General features: G+C 50.5%; 1 protein-coding gene across 2 annotated transcripts in view; it reads left to right on the top strand.

Annotated features, from left to right (window-relative positions):
• LOC140393265 (VPS10 domain-containing receptor SorCS1-like) overlaps nt 1-21,752 on the top strand; it is a 1,354,213-nt gene that overhangs the window by 1,056,727 nt on the left and 275,734 nt on the right. For both annotated transcript variants that reach the window (XM_072479549.1, XM_072479548.1), the window contains exons 9-10: nt 6,331-6,510; nt 9,055-9,201. In XM_072479549.1, coding sequence (XP_072335650.1) covers nt 6,331-6,510; nt 9,055-9,201 — 327 coding nt within the window. The remainder of the gene's footprint in view (nt 1-6,330; nt 6,511-9,054; nt 9,202-21,752) is intronic.

Genomic DNA, 21,752 nt, shown 5'->3' with positions numbered 1-21,752 from the left:
GATGCTGAGGGTGTTTTAAGTGTCTTTCTTTGTTCGCGAGGGAATTAACATGAGGCAAAATACATTTGAACAGTATGGTTAGGGGAATCAGGAGTTAGAGAGAGTTCCTTCAACATATCTTTCTTATTTGTGAGCTCAACTGTCTATTAACACAGCCAGGAGAAAACTATTCTTATTAGCCAGAGGCTCAGTAAACATGCTTATCCATCACTAAGATGTGCTTCTTTCGATCAGTGATTTTATGAATGAAAAGTTGTCAGCTATTGACAGGACTCCACTAGATGTGTGTGTGTGTGTCTGTGTGTGTGTGTGTGTTAGATCATCTCGTCACGATCACATGGCTGTTTGTGGGAGCTTGCTGTGCACAGATTAGCTACCCAGTTTCCGCCATTGCAACAGTGACTACATTTCAAAAATACTTCATTGGCTGTGAAGTGCTGTACTGAGGACAGAAAAGTGCTAGATAAATGCAGGTTCCCGTATCAAAACCCACAGCACTGGAGCCCACATGGGGTGCAGCACCTGAACCCTGAAAGTCAAGGACAGTGAATTAATTGTTCTTTCGAACAGTGCTCGGACACTCCCCACATTTCTTTTATCATCATTGGTTTGGGGGGGTAATTTGTGCGTGACATGGCAATAAAGGCCGCTTGAGATGCGCCATGTCACCACAAGAGGATTGGGCCTCGAACCTCTACTCCAACCTCTCAAGTATTAGTGGAGCCTAACAGCAGGTGTCCACCCAATGAGACTGCCAGGGTGAGACACACATACACACACACACACACACACACACACAGTTCCTGGGGCATAATCATTAACCAGTGCTGAAGACTCGCCAGTAAACCTGGTTAAGTTCTTGCCCTATTGAATGGTCATCCTCCTTGTGATCTGGCTGTTAGCGACTGGCCCCTTAAATCTGGCACCAGATTTTGTGCAACCCTCCCCTCATGATTTCCAACAACACCTGGATCATGTTTCCTCCCTGGCTTCCAGCATACAACCATCCAAACCTGGCAATTGCCCTACATTCAGTAAGACTCTCACACCAGATTGAAGGTTCTCCCACTTGAGGGCATCCATCTCACCATCCCTGGTTTCCGCATTTCTCTTCAGAGAGTTCACTGCGTAGGACCGGGAAATCCCGGCATACACAGCACAAGTGAAAATCTCGGGAGTGGGGAGGGCGGTCGATGCCGGTGGCACCAGGAGATCCTGCTGGCAGGAACAGACGGAAACATTTGGTCTATGCATTGTATTTATGCACAAGGTGATGCCTCAGATGATGTATGACCAGAGATTGCCTCACTCCAAAGTGCCCAATGCTACCAATCCAATTGGATGGACAGAGCAAGATGATCACTGACTATTGGAACTAGAACATACGTCTCTGACTCCACAGAGGTTCCTCTCATTCACCATTGATCCAGAACTCAAGAAGGGATATTCCACAATATGGATAGCTCACATTGGGAAGCTGTGCTGGTCCAAGCTAACAAATGGACTACATTCTATACTCAATCATTTCCCCTTCACCCACACCTGTTCGCATTGCAGACAAAAGATAATAAGATGTGAATAATGGATCAATTTTATCTGACGCTAGGCTCCAGCGTCAGAAACTCTTCTTGTTTTCATCTGAAGGCCCGCAACCTTTCTACTAAGTAACAGGGCAGCAAGAACAATTGCTCACTTCACTTTCTCCCTGACTTCTGAATTGGAATTTCTGTTCTCATAGCACAAGGAGTAACGGAGATCGAGATGCTGAATTTCCCCGCAGGATCTATGTCAGGATTATATGGCACTTGCCGGCAGCAGAGCCGGCACACATGAGAGGTTCTCATGAGAGTTCATGCATCAGAGAGACACTGGCGCTGTGGTGGGTCCAGAGTTGCTGGCTCTTTGATTCCTGACCGTCCACACAAATCTGGATGGTGAGCTCGGAGGCAGCTCTTTATGAAGAAAAGAAATGACATGAAAATCGCCTATTGTCACAAGTAGGCTTGAAATGAAGTTACTGTGAAAAGCCCCTAGTCGCCACATTCCGGCGCCTGTTCGGGGAGGCTGGTACGGGACTGGAACCGTGCTGCTGGCCTGCCTTGGTCTGCTTTCAAAGCCAGCGATTTAGCCCTGTGCTATATCTTTCAGAGTCCACCTCGGGAGTCCTTCCATCGTAAGGTCACTTCGTCCACCAACGGCGCACAGTAGCAGCCGTGATATTCCAGGTGGGGGGGGGTTTCTGTCCCCCCGCTCCTGCGGGATCAATCATACTTACCTGGTGGACGCGCCCCTGTACTCCGGGGTTTCCCTTTGTTGGGGGCCGTCCAAAATGACCGGGGTCGCGTTCTCACCATGAGGTCGGACACCTGCACTCCGTGGTTTCCTCTTGTTCCAGGGGACACCTAATATGGCTGCTAACTGTGTTTACGCCACATGGGTGCATCCTTGCACTCTGGGGTCTCCCTTTCCCCAGGGACCATCCAAAGTGGCTGTTTGCTGCACTATCTTGCTTCTTCAGCATGTTCCTCCCTTGCCGAAGCCAGAACGAAACCCAACTCATTTTTCCTGCTCCGTTCCTTTTGTGTTCCTTCCCCCCCCACATACCCCCATCCCCCTTTCCCTGCGTCGTCCTTTCCCCGTCTCTCCCTGTGCCACCCCCACCCCCAACCAGATGCTCCCTTCCTACAAGGAGGTGCGCCGTGCTGTCTGTCTTCCCGTGCCAGCTATTTCTGCTAGTATGGTGCTCCCCCCGCCCCCCCCCCCCACTCCCGAGGCTGGTCATTCCCTTCCTCAAGCCCGCTGTCTGCCCATTTTCCTTGTTTAAACCCACACCTGCCTTCCCGTCTCCTCGCTTCTTTCTATGATCCAGTCTTCCCTTTATGATCAGAGCAAGGCAGCGCAGTCCCGCGCAAACATGCACACTCTGCAATGAGTCCAATGAGAATTTTGCTCTTTCACAGTCTTTCCCTGCACAACTCTCATCGTTGCCGTGCCTATCCCTTGTCTCAGCTGTTCATTCTGACAAACTCATTTGTTTCCACCGGGGAGTTGAAGTAAAGTTCCATTTGTTTGATATGTGACCCAGAGCCTAGCAGGTAACAGCATGCTGAAACGTACCCCGTTCTTGTCCACGGCCCATTTCGCCTGGTTAAACTCAGCCCTGCATTTTGCTAGATCTGCCCCAATGTCATGGTGGATTCTGATTTTGTGTCCTTCCCAGGTGCTCTCTTTCGTCTAGCGTGCCCAACGCAGGATCCATCTCACAGTCCTGATATCGGCGGAGCTCTGCGATAATCGCCTTGGCTGCTCCTCGACCTTGGTTTCGGTCTGAGTGACCTGTGCGTGCTCTGTCAAGCTCTGGGGGTTTGGGGACGCTGTCTCTACCAACTATGATGTGGAGGTGCCGGCGTTGGACTGGGGTGAGCACAGTAAGAAGTCTTACAACATCAGGTTAAAGTCCAACAGGTTTGTTTCGATATCACTAGCTTTCGGAGCGCTGGTCCTTCCTCAGGTGAATGAAGAGGTATGTTCCAGAAACATATATACAGACAAATTCAAAGATGCCAGACAATGCTTGGAATGCGAGCATTAGCAGGTGATTAAATCTTTACAGATCCAGAGATGGGGTAACCCCAGGTTAAAGAGGTGTGAATTGTGTCAAGCCAGGACAGTTGGTAGGATTTCGCAGGCCAGATGGTGGGGGATGAATGTAATGCGACATGAATCCCAGGTCCCGGTTGAGGCCACATTAAAGAAGCTATCCCCTATGGACAAGCTCTCCGTATACACAGGATCTGCTCAGACGAGGAGGAGCGTAACAGACATCTACAGACGTTGAAAGATGCCCTCGTACGAACGGGATAAGGCGCTCGACTCATCGATCGACAGTTCCAACACGCCACAGCAAAAAACCGCACCACCCTCCTCAGAAGAAAAACATGGGACACAACCGACAGAATACCCTTCGTCGTCCAGTACTTTCCTGGAGCGGAGAAACTACAACATCTTCTTCACAGCCTTCAATACGTCATGGATGAAGACAAACATCTTGCCAAGGTCATCCCCACACCCCTACTACTTGCCTTCAAACAACCGCGCCTCAAACAAATCATTGTTTGCAGCAAACTACCCAGCCTTCAGAACAGTGACCACGACACCACACAACCCTGCCATGGTAATCTCTGCAAGACGTGCCAGATCATCGACATGGATACCACCATTACACGTGAGAACACCACCCACCAGGTACGGGGTACATACTCGTGCGACTCGGCCAACGTTGTCTACCTCATACGCTGCAGGAAAGGATGTCCCGAAGCATGGTCCATTGGCGAGACCATGCAGACGCTGCGACAACGAATGAACGGACATCGCGCGACAATCACCAGGCAGGAATGTTCCCTTCCAGTCAGGGAACACTTCAGCAGTCAAGGGCATTCAGCCTCTGATCTCCGGGTAAGCGTTCTCCAACGCGGCCTTCAGGACGCGCAACAACGCAGAATCGCCGAGCATAAACTTATAGCCAAATTCCGCACAAATGAGTGCGGCCTCAACCGGGACCTGGGATTCATGTTGCATTACATTCATCCCCCACCATCTGGCCTGTGAAATCCTACCAACTGTCCTGGCTTGACACAATTCACACCTCTTTAACCTGGGGTTACCCCATCTCTGGATCTGTAAAGATTTAATCACCTGCTAATGCTCGCATTCCAAGCATTGTCTGACATCTTTGAATCTGTCTATATATATGTTTCTGGAACATACCTCTGCATTCACCTGAGGAAGGAGCAGCGCTCTGAAAGCTAGTGATATCGAAACAAACCTGTTGGACTTTAACCTGGTGTTGTAAGACTTCTTACTGTGCTCCACCAACTAAGTTCGCCAGCATTTGAGCAACGTAATCCATCGGGTCATTGCCGTTGATACCTTCTGGTGGGCCCACCCCCCCTCCCTTGGCTGCCCACGGCTTGGCAACCTCACACCCTTGAATTGAGCTCCTCACAGTGGGCTTAACAGCTGGTTTGTAATGCAGAACAAGGCCAGCAGTGCTGGTTCAATTCCCGTACCGGCCTCCCCGAACAGAAGCCGGAATGTAGCGACAAGGGGCTTTTCACAGTCACTTCATTGAAGCCTACTTTTCACAATAAGCGATTATTATTATTATTAACACGCCCATCTTCCTGAGGCCCGATCCCCTCCCAACACGTGAGGTACTCAACCCCCACCCAAAGGCCCTCACCAAAGCCCCAACCCCAAATCCTACCCACGTACACACAGATTCCTGGTCCGGTTGAATTTGAAATGTTCTTCTTCACAAACAATTGTATTTCCAATTGTGTGTCTCTGTAAAAAATACTTGCATCTGTTTCCATTCATTTCAAGGTGGACAGACCATATCACCCAAACCTGCTTTATCTATAAACTTATTGACCATACTTATTTGATGCTGAGCTTGGGAGGGGCTGGCCACTCAGTTGCTAGTTATGTTCACTAACTGAGAAAGATGTCCTGTTCTTTGGGGGGGCGGGGGTTGGTTGGTGGGAGAGTGAGGGGGGGTGGGGGGGGTTACGTTATCTTTGGCTGATGATTTCTGATAGCTGGGATGGAAATAAATACTGGGAGACAGGCGGTTTACCCAATATCGCCTTTATTACATTATTGACCAAGTTCAAAATTAGCCCTATTGTATCCATACTGACAACGTTTACTGCCAAACACACACAGCAACTTGACAAGGCTCCTTCGACAGCGCCTTCCAAACTCAGCACATGCACCATGCAGAAGGAGGGCAGCAGATGCATGAAAAACGCCACCACCTGTAAACCTTGCTCCAAGCCACGCACTTTCCTTCATGGTGGAGGAGTCAAAATCCCAGAACTGCGTTCCTAACAGCACTGCAGGTGTGCCTACACCACAGGGACTGCAGCGGTCCAGGGAGGCGGCTCACCACCACCTTTTCAAGGGCAGTTATGGATGGGTAACAAATGCGGATTTTTCCAGCGACCTCCATGAGTGAGTGAAAACAATGCCTCACTTACACTTCACATTATATAGGCTGTCCAACTTCCCATGGCATTCAAACCATGTACTGCAATCTTGCTTGATGGCAAGTCACATTTAGGCACGTGCCCAACCATGTGGTAAGTTTGGTAGAGTAATGTCCAATTATTACGGGCCCCAGGTTAGTCCTGAGCGCATTGATTGGTTGGGGGGGGTGATTGAGGACGCTCCTTCTTATTCATGCGTTGCTACGGGATCAAGTTGACAACATCAATCAGAAAATAACATCAATGCTCCTTAAAGCATATTATTTTGTTCTCTCGGCAGGATATGCACATCATCAGTACGGATGACAGCCAAGTGTTTGCTGCCGTACAGGAATGGAATCAAAACGATACGTACAATCTGTACGTCTCTGATGCTCGAGGAGCCTACTTCACCATTGCTTTAGAGGATGTAAAAAGCAACCGAGGGCCGGAGGGCAATGTTATGATCGACCTTTATGAGGTAATGTAATGTCTGTACTCAACAGTACTCTTTCAGATGAAGGTTTCTAATTCACTGAAACATGACGTGAATCAAGCGGAATTTTCCGGAGCGTTTGCACAACAAACGGCCAGCACTATTCCCGTGATCGATCTGAGAAAGGGATTAAATTATCTGGGAAAGGATCAACTTGTCCCATCTGGTACAAGTACACTGACTAATTGTGGCAGGACACAGCCACTAATGGATTTAGTGAATGATGTTGCTTGATTGTAGCATTTAAGTCCGAGCTGAGTGTTGTTGAGAAAGAAGGCCACCCTTCTATATTATACAACTGGAAACATTTTCTCCTGGAGATTTAAAACCAATTGCTTTTAGGACCACGGATAGAGAAAGCAATTTCGAAATCTTCAATGGTTAGTTAAACCATGTCGTCCAGAGGGAGGTTTCTTCAAAACCTTTAACTCCAGGAAGGTAGCTATGCTGAAATATATTTGGGGATTTTCTTTGCGTGTAGTGGAGTGGGCCTATTAACCCTGCCCCTGTAGACCCCACAATGCACTCGCTCCTCCCACAGGAGCTAACATTCTCTCATCATAGCGCAATGATTGAGGTCAAGATTCTGCAGGAGGAATGGAGGGGAGACTTTGGACCAGGGTCGGACATTCCCCTGCCCCTCCAGCTATACAGCAGGCCTTCTCCCAAATTCCAGAGTCAACATGTGATGAGTGACCTGCCATGAGTTCTATCGTCGCCTTTGTCGTTTTACAATGTTTTTGACGCATTGAAGGTGCAGCTGGGAAGGAATAGCAGGTTCTTGTCATCGGGTGAGGTGAGGAGAGGTGGGAGGAGGCTCACAAGGGACATAAACACAGCATCGATGAGTTGGAATGTTTGTGTGCTGGGCATTCCATGTCGAATGCCTGGTGCACCCAGACAAATGTCACTGAGGGACCTAACTTTAGTGCAGGGACCTTTCAGTAACATTTGGCCCTGTTGTGCTCAGATGTCCGATTCGACTAATGGTCAAGTGAAACTTCTCTTTACGTGGCGTCAGCTTGATCGATCTGTGGCCACTGGTCTTACTCCATGTATGTTGACTGGACTACCAGGATGTGAACTGCTTCCTGTGACAATGTGATGCAAGTGAAAGAGGCAGAGAAGTTTGAGGAAGGCGACATAACTGCGCAAGTTCCACAACTTTGAGTTCGGTGGGCGGCACAGCAGCACAGTTGCTTCACAGCACCAGGGACCTGGGCTGGGTCACTGTCTGTGCGGAGTCTGCACGTTCTCCCCGTGTCTGCGTGGGTTTCCTCCGGGTGCTCTGGCTTCCTCCCACAAGTCCCGAAAGACGTGCTTGTTAGGTGATGTGGACATTCTGAATTCTCCCGCCATGTACCCGAATAGGCGCCGGAGTGTGGCGACTGGGGGATTTTCACAGTAACTTCATTGCAGCGTTAATGTAAGCCTACTTGTGACACTAATAAAGATCATACATCCAGTGATGTTTTAGTGGAGGGAAAAGGCCTGCGACCCATAACTCAAACTTCAACCCCTCTCACACCAAAATAAAACACCATTGCAAGAAGATTATTGAATGTGGAAAGAGCTGAAGGGGTTAAATGTCCTACTTCTGTTTCTGGGTTCCCACGTGACAAAGTACAGCAGCAGAGATAAAATGTAGCCAGCCTTTCAATTGTTCTCTGTGTGAACCTACACTATTTTACTAACTATGCAGCATTATAGAGTGAATCAGTGTTCACCACTCGCACGCCAACCAGCTCTTCCGTACCAAAGATGAACAGAATCAAACCTGTTACATCTTGGAACGATTGACACATTACCTCTCTACGAGCAGCATTGAGGGAGATTTGCCAGCATACTCACTGGATCATTTTTTAAATATAAATTTAGAGTACCCAATTTTCTTCCAATTAAGAGACAATTTAGTGTGGCCAATCCACCTAGCCTGCAGATCTTTCGGTTGTGGGGCTGAGACCTAAGCAGACACGGGGAGAATGTGCAAACTCCACACAGCCAGTGACCCAGAGCCGGGATCGAACGCGGGTCCTCGGCACTGCAGGATAGCAGTGCTAATCACTGCGCCACCATGCCGCCCGACACTGGATCATTTATATTGGGAACAAGGCTCACATGTTCAATCTAATTAAAGGCAAAGATCAGGACTCATTTCATGGAGTTCTACACACAGAAAGTGAGAATGATGTGGGATGAACCATCAGTCAGTGAAGGTAAAAAGCCTGGAATCAGTTCAGAAGCTGTTCAATATAAAAGTGAAGGACTGCATGTTCCTTCTAGATTGGCGAGATAGATGGGCTCTTCCCATTCACAGGCACCCGGTGAAATCCTTATGGTTCTCATCGTTTTACAATTAATTGTCGCGGACAGGTCACTGAAGAAGGTTAGTTCAATGAAAAAAGGAATATCGAAGCTTCAGGACTTGAGTCACTGTCATGTAAACCTTTATGTTAAATATCTTGAATGTTTTTAAAAGCTAGTCCCCATTTCTGTTGATGGTATTTCAATTGTAACCATTTTTCCTAGGTAGCAGGGATAAAGGGAATGTTCTTGGCTAACAAAAAGGTACAAAAACAGGTTAAGACCTTCATCACATACAACAAAGGACGGGATTGGCGACTACTGGAGGCTCCCACCACAGATCTGAGAGGCAACGACAATCACTGCCTTCTGGTAAGCCAATGTTTCAAGTGTCTCACACAAGCCGTTTGAATCATTTTATTCAGGACTGCAAGTTATTGCATGTTTATTGATATTTCGATTACCCTTATAACTTTTTTGGATAAAAGTTATAAAATCTTTATGATAGTCCTTCACTCGACATTAACTGACAGTCCAGTGCAATTGTACTGGCCCGAAGGGCCCATTCCTGCTCCAACTTTCAATGATTTTGCCCAATAGAAGCATTCAGGTGAGGCTTCTAATCGAAAAGCTGAAAGTTTATTATTGTGCAAAATTATCTTTTCCTCCAATCTCAGTATCCATGTTCGCGTAACTCTAATACGAAAGGGCAGCCTGCTTGGTCCTCAGGATCTCATGGCAAATAGGGTTCAAAGGGGGAGAGGGCAATGCGCAAATCAGGTGCAAACATCAGCCAGATCCTTTGTGCCGCCTTCACCTTTATGGAAACGGAAAATCCAACCTTGCACATGTAGGTCATCTTGAGTGGCAATAGCAACAAAATGCTTGTTTTACTCAGCACTGGATACTCCTGCGAGATCCAAGACCAAAATGCTGACAGCCTCATGGGCTTTTGGCGTGTTTTTAATGTGGAATCACAGGTCAGGTACAGCAGCATTGTCTTTTCATTTGGAGTCAGCTCTAAGTTAATAACTGACTCTGGTGTCTCAACCTCGAAAGGAATTTTTCACCCACCGCTTTGCTTTCAAAATCTGAATCTTCTCTCATTTGGCAATACTTCCCTGATATAACACACGTGGGCTGGGATTCTCCGATCCCGCGGCCAAGTTCTGACGCCGGCGTCAAAAGCGGCGGGAGCCACTCCGGCGTCAACGGGACTCCAGGCCCAGGTATTCACCAATTCCCAGGGGGCTAGTATGGCACCGGAGTGGTGTCCGCTGCTCCAGCTGGCACGACACGGCCGGCGCGAATTCACTCCCCGGCCGGCACATGTTCGTGCATGCGCGCCAAGGCCGGCGCAAGTTCGCAGATGTGCGTGGGTTCCCGTCTCTGTGCCGGCCCCGGGCAATATGGCGGAGCCCCACAGGGGCCCGGCGCGGAGGAACATAGACCCCCCCACGGAAATAGCCCGCCCGCCAATCGGTGGGCCCCAATCGCGGGCCAGGTCACCGTGGAGGCCCCCCCCCTGGAGTCGGATCCCCCCCCGCCCCCACCACCAGGACAGCCCTTGCAGCCAGAACTCCGAGGTCGCGTCAGGTAGGACCATATGTAACCTACGCCGGCAGGACTAGGCCGAACTCGGTGGGCACTCGGCCCGTCGAAGCGCAGAGAATCGCCGGGGGGGGGGGGGTGCTTTCAATGGCCCCCGACCGGCACGGCGGCGATCCCGTGGGTGCCAGAGAAACGGCGCCCTGGTGTCGGTGAGGCGTGGGGCGATTCACGCGCCCCCCCAGGCGATTCTCCAACCCAACGGGAGATCAGAGAATCCAGGCCCATGGGCTTTGTATCCTTATTTTCTTTGGCACAATTGACAAAGCCATACTGCAAGAAATCTCCTTTATTGCTTCATTCCTGAGTTAAGTTTCTTTGTGGGCTTTTAACCAGAGGACCTGAAGCTCTGGACAGAGTTAAAACTAGCACTGCTCTGTCCTGCCCTGAGCAGCTCTCACCAGCAAATTTTGTTGTGAAATCCTGTCTAGTAGGTACACTGCCTCTTTGAGTCTCTGGCTGCCTCTTACTTTCAAGGAAATGATCAATCTTCACAGTCCTCTTACCAGCAGCTGGAAAATGGAAGCAACTCTACTCTGTGATATGGCGCCAAAAGCACGTACATAGAGGGCGCTTGATGTCAAGTGCAGAGAGTGTGACCTGCTCTCTGCTACCGCTTCTGGTTGGAAGACTGCACACAGCCTAATTTCTTTACATTTAAAAGGCGTCAGCGGCCGCCATTATCAATTTAAAAGCTGGTTGCGGATGTTGGGTGCTTCTCCTGCAATCGGAAGCACCATGGGAACGTCGCGACCGATCGCTCCTGCCACCTGCGAGTCGCAACCAGCACTTCGAAAAACCCTGATCTGGAAGGACAAGAGCTGCAGACACCTGGGAACCCCCATCACCTAGAGGTTCCCCTCCAAGCCACTCTCCATCCTAACTTGGAAATGTATCGCTGCTCCATCATCGTCGCTGGGTCAAAATCCTGGAACTCCCTCCCTAGCAGCACTGTCTGTGTACCTACACCAGGTGAACTGCAGCGATTCAAGAAGGCAGCTCACCACCAACTTTTCGAGGGCAATTGGGGATGGGCAATGAATTCTGGCCAAACCAGAATTGGCAGCACGGCAGCACAAGTGGATAGCACTGTGGCTTCACAGCGCCAGGGTCCCAGGTTCAATTCCCCGCTGGGTCACTGTCTGTGCGGAGTCTGCACGTTCTCCCCGTGTCTGCGTGGGTTTCCTCCGGGTGCTCGGGTTTCCTCCCACAGTCCAAAGACGTGCAGGTTAGGTGGATTGGCCATGATAAATTGCCCTTTGTCACCAAAAGATTTAGGAAGGGTGATTGGGTTACGGGGATTGGGTGGAAGTGAGGGCTTAAGTGGGTCGGTGCAGACTCGATGGGCCGAATAGCCTCCTTCTACACTGTATGTCCTATGTTCTAAGCCAGTGACGCTCACATCCCATGAATTAATTAAAATTTCAGCCAGAGCAGGACACACACGATATTAACCTGATACAATTTCCTAATTGCCTCCAGTGACTCTGAAACCAATAATTCTTTATCACGTTCGTTTCTGCTGTTAACGTTTGGCGTATTGATTTATTAATTATTTTTTTTTTGCCTTTTGAGAATATACATTTCTTTCCTTTTGCAGAGCTTAAAGAGCATAGACTGGAGCTAGGATTTTGGTACATCGGGGCATGTGCTAGTCTAAATGTTTGCAATTCAACAGACAATTATCTCATTACGTGGTGACCTTCTACATGTTGTGATTCATCACGCAGTTGATGGATGAACTGGGTGCCAAGCAGAAATCGTTTAGATCCTCTGATTACCTGCTTAACGTCTCCAGATTCTACCCATCCCTATTCATCATTGGATTCTAATTTGACCCAGTAATCCTTTTATGGGCTAATCTAAACAAAGTATCCCTGCAAAAAAACTCTGGGCCCGATTCAGTGGCATCGGTTCGCTCGAACGAGAGCACGACAAGGCCAGTGAATAGGAGGAGAGGCCTAAGACGAGAACCGTGCCAGGTGCCAAATCGTTTGCAATGCAACTGGTCCGCCCCCCATTTGGAGAAATTGGGATCTCACCATAGCGAGGCGAGAAACCAATAATCACCACTTAAACCCTATATCCATACAATTAATGGGAGCCACCCCATATCCAACAGCCTCCCTTGATCCAGCGGCCTCCCCAACAGGTGGTCACGCTGGCGCCGATGAGGACTCCTTTTTAAAAACGTGAACCTGGCGGAAGGATTGCTGTGGGGAAGAGGTGAGCAGCCATCTTTGCTCACAGGCAATGAGCCGGGGGCACTGGGCTTGCTGCCCTTGTGCTCAGAGGGGATGGGGGGTGGGGGGCAACCAGGGAGTTTTCAGGGGCAACATTGGTCCCTGCTTTCTAACCCTACCGACCACCCATAACGCGGCTGAAGCCTACTGCTAATAGGAAATTGGCAATCGTGGTTAAGTGAGCTGTGGTGAATCTATTCACCATAATATAAGTTGTCTGTATAGTACTGTGGCCTATGGCCAGGGAATGGTAATATGATCTCCATCCATGTATTGTACTGGAACCCTGGTGGGCTCCGCCTCTGGTTCCGTCCCCCCTGGGACGGTATATAGACCTGCTACCTGTGGGTGGCGCTCATTGTTACAGCAGTCACAGGCAGGCAAGTTCTTGGATAATAAAGCCTATGTTCACGCGTTCTCATCGTCTTGTAGTCAATTGATGCTACATCAATTTATTATCCAAAGACATCACTATGGAAGCCGCTCTGAAGCCTGATCAACTGGAACTCGATGCACGAGCAGCAGAAGCTACGGAAATCTTCTCCCACAGCCTCAGCTGTTTTGAGGCCTACCTCGACTCCTCTGAAACGCCTCCCTCTGACGCCCTCAAGCTGCGCCTCCTCCACGCCTCGGGTGAGCCACCGAATCTCAGGTATGTTTGAGGACGCAGTCACGTACGAAGCGGCGGTCGCGATTCTAAAGAGGCAGTTCGCGAAGCCCGTGAACGAAGTGTTCGCGCGGCACCTCCTCACTACCCGCCGTCAACACGCCGGGGAATCGCTGGACGAGTATCTAAAGAACCTGACTCTACCCGCCCGCAACTGCAACTACAGGGATGTGAAGGCCGATGAGCACAGGAAGCTGATGATACGGGACACCTACGTGGCTGGGGTCTGGTCTTACTACGTTCGGCAGCGATTGCTGGAAAAAGGGTCACTGATCTACGGGACAAGGTAAAACTAGCCACCTCGTTAGAGAGCCTCAGCGTGTTCCCGGCAGACCCAGCGAACCCCTCGTGGGCACCAGACCTGACTACATCCCAGGCCTGTGCCGAGCGGCTGCCCGTTCCGCCCGGGGCACCGCCTTGCTACTTCTGTGGTCAGGGCCAACAGCCCCGGCAGCGTTGCCCAGCCCACACCGCGACATGCTGCGACTGCGGCAAAAAGGGACATTTTTCCAGAGTCTGTCTGGCCCGACCCAAAGCCCCAAAATCAAAAGCTTACCAGGCCCGATCCACGGACTCACAGGCCCACGGACCCCACAATGTGGCTGCGTGCCTGCCGGTACCGCCCCCTTCAGATGCGTCATCCGCCTCGTGCAGCCTCGTGGGAGGCGCCATCTTCAACACCAACCGACACGTGCGACCGATGGGGGCGGCTATCTTGGTCGCCATCTTCAACTCAGCCCGACACGTGCGACTCGTGGGGGCCGCCATCCTGTGACCCCGATACCTACTACCACGCAGACTACCCGCAGCTCAGCGCAGTCACCCTCGACCAGTCGTGGCCAAAATATCTGAAGAATTCGGTGATCCGGGAGCACAGAGAGCTTCATCAATCCCGACACAGTAAGGCGCTGCTCCCTCCACATCTACCCGCGTCCCAGACAATCTCCCTTGCCTCCGGATCCCATTCGGCACAGATACAGGGGTACTGCGTCGCGACCCTCGCGATACAGGGCGCTGAGTACGCCCATTTTAAACTGCATGTCCTCCCTCACCTCTGCGCCCCCCCTACTGCTTGGACTCGACTTCCAATGCAGTCACCGAAGCCTGACCCTAAAGTTCGGCGGACCCCTACCCCTCTCACTGTATGTAGCCTCGCGATCCTTAAGGTCACTCCCCCTTCGCTCTTTACGAACCTCACCCCCGACTGTAAGCCCGTCGCCACCAGGAGCAGGCAGTACAGCGCACAAGACATGATTTTTATCAAGTTAGAGGTCCAGCGACTCCTGAGGGAGGGGGTCATCGAGGCCAGCAACAGCCTCTGGAGAGCACAAGTGGTGGTTGTCAGGACCGGGAAAAGAATCGGATGGTTATGGACTACAGCCAGACCATTAACCGGTTCACGCAACTTGATGCGTACCCCCTACCCCGCATAGCGGAGATGGTCAACCAGATCGCACAGTACCGGGTGTTCTCCACGGTCGATCTGAAGTCGGCCTATCACCAGCTCCCGATCTGCCTGGGAGAGCACCACTACACTGCCTTTGAAGCAGCCGGCCGACTCTTCCACTTCCTCAGGGTCCCTTTCGGCGTCACTAATGGGCTCTCGGTCTTCCAGAGAACGATGGACCGAATGGTGGACCAGTACTGGCAGCGGGCTTCATACCCGTACTTGGACAATGTTACCATCTGCGGCCATGATCAGCAAGACCATGACGCCAACCTTCAGAGGTTCCTCCAGACGGCCCAATCCCTCAACCTCACATATAACAAGGAAAAGTGCATTTTCCACACAACCCGGCTAGCCATCCTCGGCTATGTTGTGGGAAACGGGGTCCTAGGTCTCGACCCCGACAGCATGCGCCCCCTAAAGGAACTTCCCCTTCCCCACAGCCTCAAGGCCCTCAAACGCTGCCTGGAGCTATTCTCCTATTACTCCCAGTGGGTCCCCAACTATGCCCGCCCACTTATCAAAGCCACTATATTCCTCCTGACGGCTGAGGTCCGCTCGGCCTTCAGCCGCATCAAGGCCGATATCACAAAGGCGCGATGCACGCGGTGGACGAGTCCATCCACTTCCAGGTAGAGAGCGATGCGTCAGACGTCGCCCTGGCCGCCACCCTCAACCAGGCGGGCAGGCCAGTAGCCTTCTTTTCTCGAACCCTCCACGCCGCCGAGATTCGACACTCCTCTGTCGAGAAGGAAGCGCAAGCCATTGTGGAAGCGGTGTGGCATTGGAGGCACTACCTAGCCGGTAGGAGGTTCACCCTCGTCACCGACCAACGATCAGTAGCTTTTATGTTCGACAATGCACAACGGGGCAAAATTAAAAATGACAAAATCTTGAGGTGGAGGATCGAACTCTCCGCCTATACTCACGATATCAAGTATCGTCCTGGGGAGCTCAATGAGCCCTCAGATGCCCTGTCCCCGCGGCACATGCGCCAGCGTGCAAGATGACCGACTTCGGGCTATCCACAATGACCTCTGTCACCGGGGCGGTCACTCGGCTTATCCACTTTATTAAGGCCCACAATCTGCCCTACTCCACCGAGGAGGTCAGGGCCATGACCAGGGATTGCCAGGTCTGCACGTAGTGCAAACCGCACTTCTACCGGCCAGACAAGGCCCACCTGGTAAAAGCCCCCCGGCCCTTTGAGCGCCTCAGTATCGACTTCAAAGGGCCCCTCCCTTCCACCAACCGCAATATATACTTCCTGACCGTCATTGACGAGCACTCTCGCTTCCCCTTCGCTATCCCGTGGCCCGAAATGACCTTGGCCACAGTTATAAAGGCACTGCACAGCATCTTCACCCTGTTCGGTTTCCCTGCATACATCCACAGTGACCGGGGCACCTCTTTCATGAGCGATGAGCTGCGTCAGTACCTGCTCAGTAAGGGCATCACCTCGAGCAGGACTACGAGCTACAACCCGCAGGGAAACGGACAGGTGGAAAGGGAGAACGCGATGGTATGGAAGGCCGTTCTTCTTGCCCTTCAGGCTAGAAGTCTCCAGATTCCCCGCTGGCAGGAGGTCCTCCCCGACGCGCTCCACTCCATTAGATCGCTCCTCTGCACAGCCACGAACAAGACCCCTCACGACTGTTTGTTTGTCTTCCCCAGGAAGCACATCTCCGGGGTCTCGCTTCCATCCTGGCTGCCAACTCCGGGAACGGTCCTTCTCCGGAAGCGTACGAGGTGCCATAAGACCGACCCCCTGGTCGAGAGGGTCCAGCTGCTGCACGCCAATCCCCAATACGCCTACGTCGCCCACCAAGACGGACGGCAAGTTACGGTCTCCCTCCGGGACCTGGCACCCGCTGGTTCCCATGACAACGCACCCCCCTGGGGCTCCTGTATTGTCCCGCGCCTGCACTGCCGCCATCCACCAACCCCCTACCTACCCCCACCCCTCAACCGTTGCTGACACGCTGGACTGAAGCTCCAGGCAACACGCTCTCGGAGTCAACAACTGCAACGCCCGTACCCCCCGCACCGCCAGAGCTGAGGAGGTCCAAAAGAACAATCCGGCCTCCAGACAGACTGAACATATGATAACCTCATTTCACCCCCGCTGGACTTCATTTTTAACAGGGGGTGAATGTGATGAATGTATTCACCATAATATAAGTTGTCTGTATAGTACTGTGGCCTATGGCCAGGGAATGGTAATATGATCTCCTTCCATGTATTTTACTGGAATCCTGGTGGGCTCCACCTCTGGCTCCGCCCCCCCCCCCGGGGCAGTATATAGACCTGCCGCCTGTGGGTGGCGCTCATTGTTACAGCAGTCACAGGCAGGCAAGTTCTTGGATAATAAAGCCTATGTTCACTCTTTCTCATCATCTTGTAGTGAATTGATGGTACATCATGAGCACTTCACACATCCCAAGTGGACCACTGTAGATGGGCGGGCCATGTAACATGTGGGCTCATTGCTGAGCATCCCAATCAGACCCTGATGCATGGACACTGTGCTTGAACACTGTGGGAGGCAGCACCACAGACCCAGCGGCCAACTTTACATCACCCAGGGGAAGGGCCCCAGTCCCGGGCACATGTACGGCGGACTTGCACAGCCATGCCGCCCTGTTCTGGATGCTGACTGCGAGATCGGCTTTCTCAGAGGGGTGGAACTCGGGGGAGTTGGTGGCCACCATCGCCAGTCCGTAGGATGGGGCCGGGTTGTCACCAAGCACCCCCTTCTCCCAGTCGGTGCCCATCGGGCCTGGGGTTCATCTCGGGACAGAGAGGCAGCTGGATTGAGCCCCAGCTGCCCCTGCGGCATCTGGCCTTGCCAGCCCTGGCGCTCCCCAATGTCTGCACCCTTCGGCGATGCTGCTCAGTGACTGTGACATGCTCTGCAGCGCCTTGGCAATGCACATCTGCGGCCTGGACGAACTCCGCAGTGCCTCGGCCATTCCCATCTGAGTGCCGCTTGTCCAGGTCGCAGGTGGGCATTGCCAAGGCGCTGCAGAGCATATCCTGCAGAACCCCATCGAGGTCCACCTAGTACTGGCTCACATCCCCCATCAAGACGGACAGTCCACCTAGGCCCCCAGCCATGGCCATCACCGACTGCGCCATGCCTTCGGCATCTCCATTAATGCTGCTGATGTCATGCGCCAGGCTTGCCACGCATTGCCGGCACCATCTCCCGTAGCCTCAGGGACTCCTTAAATCAGCTATGGACCTGCTGGAGGATCGCTGACATCCCTCTGTGACTATCATGGCCGCACCCTCTCGACAGCATCAGTTCCAGGATAACCTGGTCCAGAGGCTCAGCATCTGACTGGGACCCAGCTGGGTCCTGGGTCCCAGTAGACCTCCGACTGCCACCTTGCCTGAGGGTTCCTGCCTCCATCTGATCTGCATCTGCGACTGTAAGGTGCTCACCAGAATGTGTCCCAGAAGTCTGACCATGAACGGTACCCACCGAGGTGCGTGTATCTGCGCTGGTGGAGGGTGGGGATGACAGCTATGATGTATCGATGGTTGTATCCTCTGAGCTCTCCTCTGAGGTGTTCTCATGGGAGGCGAGTGTCGGGGGGGGTGGGGGGGTGGTGGTGGGGTGGGGGGTGTCCCGGAAAGGGGGCGGGACCCGGATGGGCCACTGCCCATGTGAGTGATGACTCGCCTGACGAAGGAGCCATGCTCCAAAAGCTAGTGATTTCAAATAAACCCGTTGGACTTTAGCCTGGTGTTGTAAGACTTCTTACCCTGCCAAAACTGATTCATGTGACTTTCTGGGAGAGTGTATTAACCCTCCCCCGCCCCGCTCTTCCCCCTCTCCCCCTCCCCCCCTGCAAAAAGACCACGTTACAACATTGATTCATGGAGATGGCATCAGTTTTGTGTTTAGTAATAGAGGGGGAAATGTTGAGTACAACTTTAACATCATAGTTCATTGCTGAGCAGCAAGCAATGAAAAAAAATTCTGGTTACCATAACAACAGTGACGACTTTTCAAAAGTAAGGCAATGGCTGTGAAGCACTTTAAGATGATGTCTGAGGACATGAAAGGCCCTAGATGAAGGCAAGTTCTCTTTTTTCAGTAATGGCTATTTAAATGTGACGCCTACAATTTTTTATGAGGCAATGTTATCTTTAGTTGGTACAGAGAGAAACGCCGTTTCTTCCACATTAAGCGCCGGGAGATCACCTGTGATGGACTACCTTGGTGAATTTTACTCCCACTCTCCTCCAAAGAGAATTTCAAAGATGGAGGCCATAGGCCCTCATCTACGTGGAACAATAAGGGCAGCACGGTAGCACAAGAGGATAGCACTGTGGCTTCACAGCGCCAGGGCCCCAGGTTCGATTCCCCGCTGGGTCACTGTCTGTGCGGAGTCTGCACTTTCTCCCCGTGTCTGCGTGGGTTTCCTCCGGGTGCTCCGGTTTCCTCCCACAGTCCACAGACGTGCAGGTTAGGTGGATTGGCCATGCTAAATTGCCTTTAGTGACCAGAAAGGTTAGGAGGGATTATTGGGTTACAGGGATAGGGTGGAAGTGAGGGTTTAAGTGGGTCAGTGCAGACTCGATGGGCCGAATGGCCTCCTTCTGCACTGTACGTTCTATGTTCTATGTAATAACAGAAGTTCTGTTTCATTATTCTCTCACATTAGGCTTTGGCGGCAAGGGCAATGGTGCCATCATTTTCATAGCGATGATCCCATCACCTGGCTCTAAGTCCCAGAGCCTCGGTCTCCCTTTGAACATTTTCATCTGAAGTGAGCGTTCAAAGCACGAACAATATAGAGCCACAACAATCCTCCACACTTCATCCCACTGCGCTGGCGCCAAATCATGAAGGAATAAAAACACACCATTAAACACAATCATCTTTACAACTTGGTCAAGTTAATTTTTAATGCATGGTGCAAACAGAATACACGAGGGAGAACCGAGAGGTTTAAGTTCTTGCCAATTGATATCAATCAAAGCCAGTGGATCTCCCTATCATGGATACTGTGTCCCCAGTTCAGTAAGACTGGGAAAATTCAGGCTGGTCACATCTTAAAAGGTCCAGGTTCCTCAGCTGGTTTTGCTGAGAGCAGTTTAAAAGTGCCTGACTGTTTTGCTGTGCGTTGATTAAAAGGAGAAAGCCAATTTGAGACAGCAGCTTGAGAAGTTCTGGTTTGCTGTGAGTTGTTTGGAGGGAGAAAGCCAGTTTAAAAAGCAGTTTGTGTGTGTCTGTTTGTGTCCAGAGAGCTGCACGAAGAAAGCAAGGTGCTGGAGCTGAAATCAACCAAGTTAATATATCTCTGCCATTCTACAGAAAATATATATATCCTTTAACCTGATGTGATACTGTTTAAAGGTGTTAAGTCTCTTGGAAGTTGGAAGGAACATTTTAAGGAGTTATTTATTGTTGCAATATTTTCTGAGTTATCTTTGAAGTAAGGGGTGTTAAGAGATCCAATGTTTATTTAAGATGTTAAGTTGAGTTCATGGAATAAACAGTGTTTTGTGTTTAAAAAACCCATGTGTCCATAATTGTAATCCCACACCTAAGGAAAAAGCCAGGTGCTAGGAAAAGCAACAAATACATTAAAGGGAGAGGTTGATTGAACTCCATGATACATTTTGGGGTTCTGAAAACGCCTCGCCCATAACAATTGGGGGCTCGAAGGGGATAAAAGTCTATCTATTGGATTGGCTTTTGTGAACTTAAAGACAGTGAAGGATTGTTGCTTTTCCGGCGTGGTATTTTAGTTTAAGTGGGGAGAGTGTTGTGAACAATGGCTCTTTCAGAGGCTCAGAAGGTTTTGGGGGTGGAGAATGTCACACGTAGTACTTTACGGACAGAAACGAAAAGCAGACTGTTAGATTTGGCAAGAACATTGCAGTTAACATTACCTGACAAAATGCGAAAAGATGAGGTAATTATGGCGGTGGTTAAGCATTTAAAGTTGCCTGAGATAGAGTTTGACTCATTGGAAATGGCAAAAATTCAGTTGCAAATTAAACAAATGGAACATGAGAAAGAATTAAAGCGGCTGGCATACGAGAGTGAGAGAGAGGAAAAGAAAGAGAAAGAGAGAGAGAGGAAAAAGAAAGAGAAAGCAAGAGAGAGGAAAAAGAAAAGGAGAGAGAAGAAAGGAGAAAAGAAAGAATAGCCCTAGCAGAACAAAAAGAAAAATGGAGATACAGATCAGGGAAAAAGATAAGGAGAGGGAGTTTGAACTTCAGAAAATGGCCATGAAACATGACAATCAGTTAAAATTGGCAGAAGTAAAGGGAAACGTACAGATGGATGAGGATAATGAGACAGAGCATCATAGTCGAAGACGTGGTGAGAATCTATTTAAATATGTCCAAACATTGCCAAGGTTTGACGAGTAGTAAGTGGAAGCCTTTTTCATTTCATTTGAGAAGGTAGCTAAACAAATGAAATGGCCACAGGACATGTGGGTGTTACCGATTCAAACAAAACTGGTAGGTAGAGCTAGTGAAGTGTTTGCATCACTACCGGAGGAGGTATCTGGAACGTATGAGGAGGTGAAGAAATCCATCTTAAGTGCATATGAGCTAGTGCCTGAAGCTGACAGACAAAGGTTTAGAAATTTAAGGAAAGAATTTGGTCAAACATACATGGAGTTTGAAAGGCTCAAACAGAGTAATTTTGATAGGTGGATGAGCGCTTTGAAAATAGACCAAACGTATGAAGCTCTCAGAGAAATTATACTTTTGGAGGAGTTTAAAAATTCAATTCCTGATGTAGTGAGAACTCATGTCGAAAAACAGAGGGTTAAAACTGCGAGATTAGCAGCGGAAATGGCAGATGATTATGAATTAGTTCATAAATCAAAGATTGGTTTCCGACATCAGTTTCAGCCGATGAGGGATAGAAACTGGGGACATGAGAAATACTCAAGTGGTAAAGGTAAAGGTGATCTGATGGGAG

Source organism: Scyliorhinus torazame, chromosome 16 (assembly GCF_047496885.1).
Source record: "Scyliorhinus torazame isolate Kashiwa2021f chromosome 16, sScyTor2.1, whole genome shotgun sequence".
Taxonomy (NCBI): Eukaryota; Metazoa; Chordata; class Chondrichthyes; order Carcharhiniformes; family Scyliorhinidae; genus Scyliorhinus; species Scyliorhinus torazame.
This window is presented reverse-complemented; position numbering and strand designations above follow the sequence as displayed.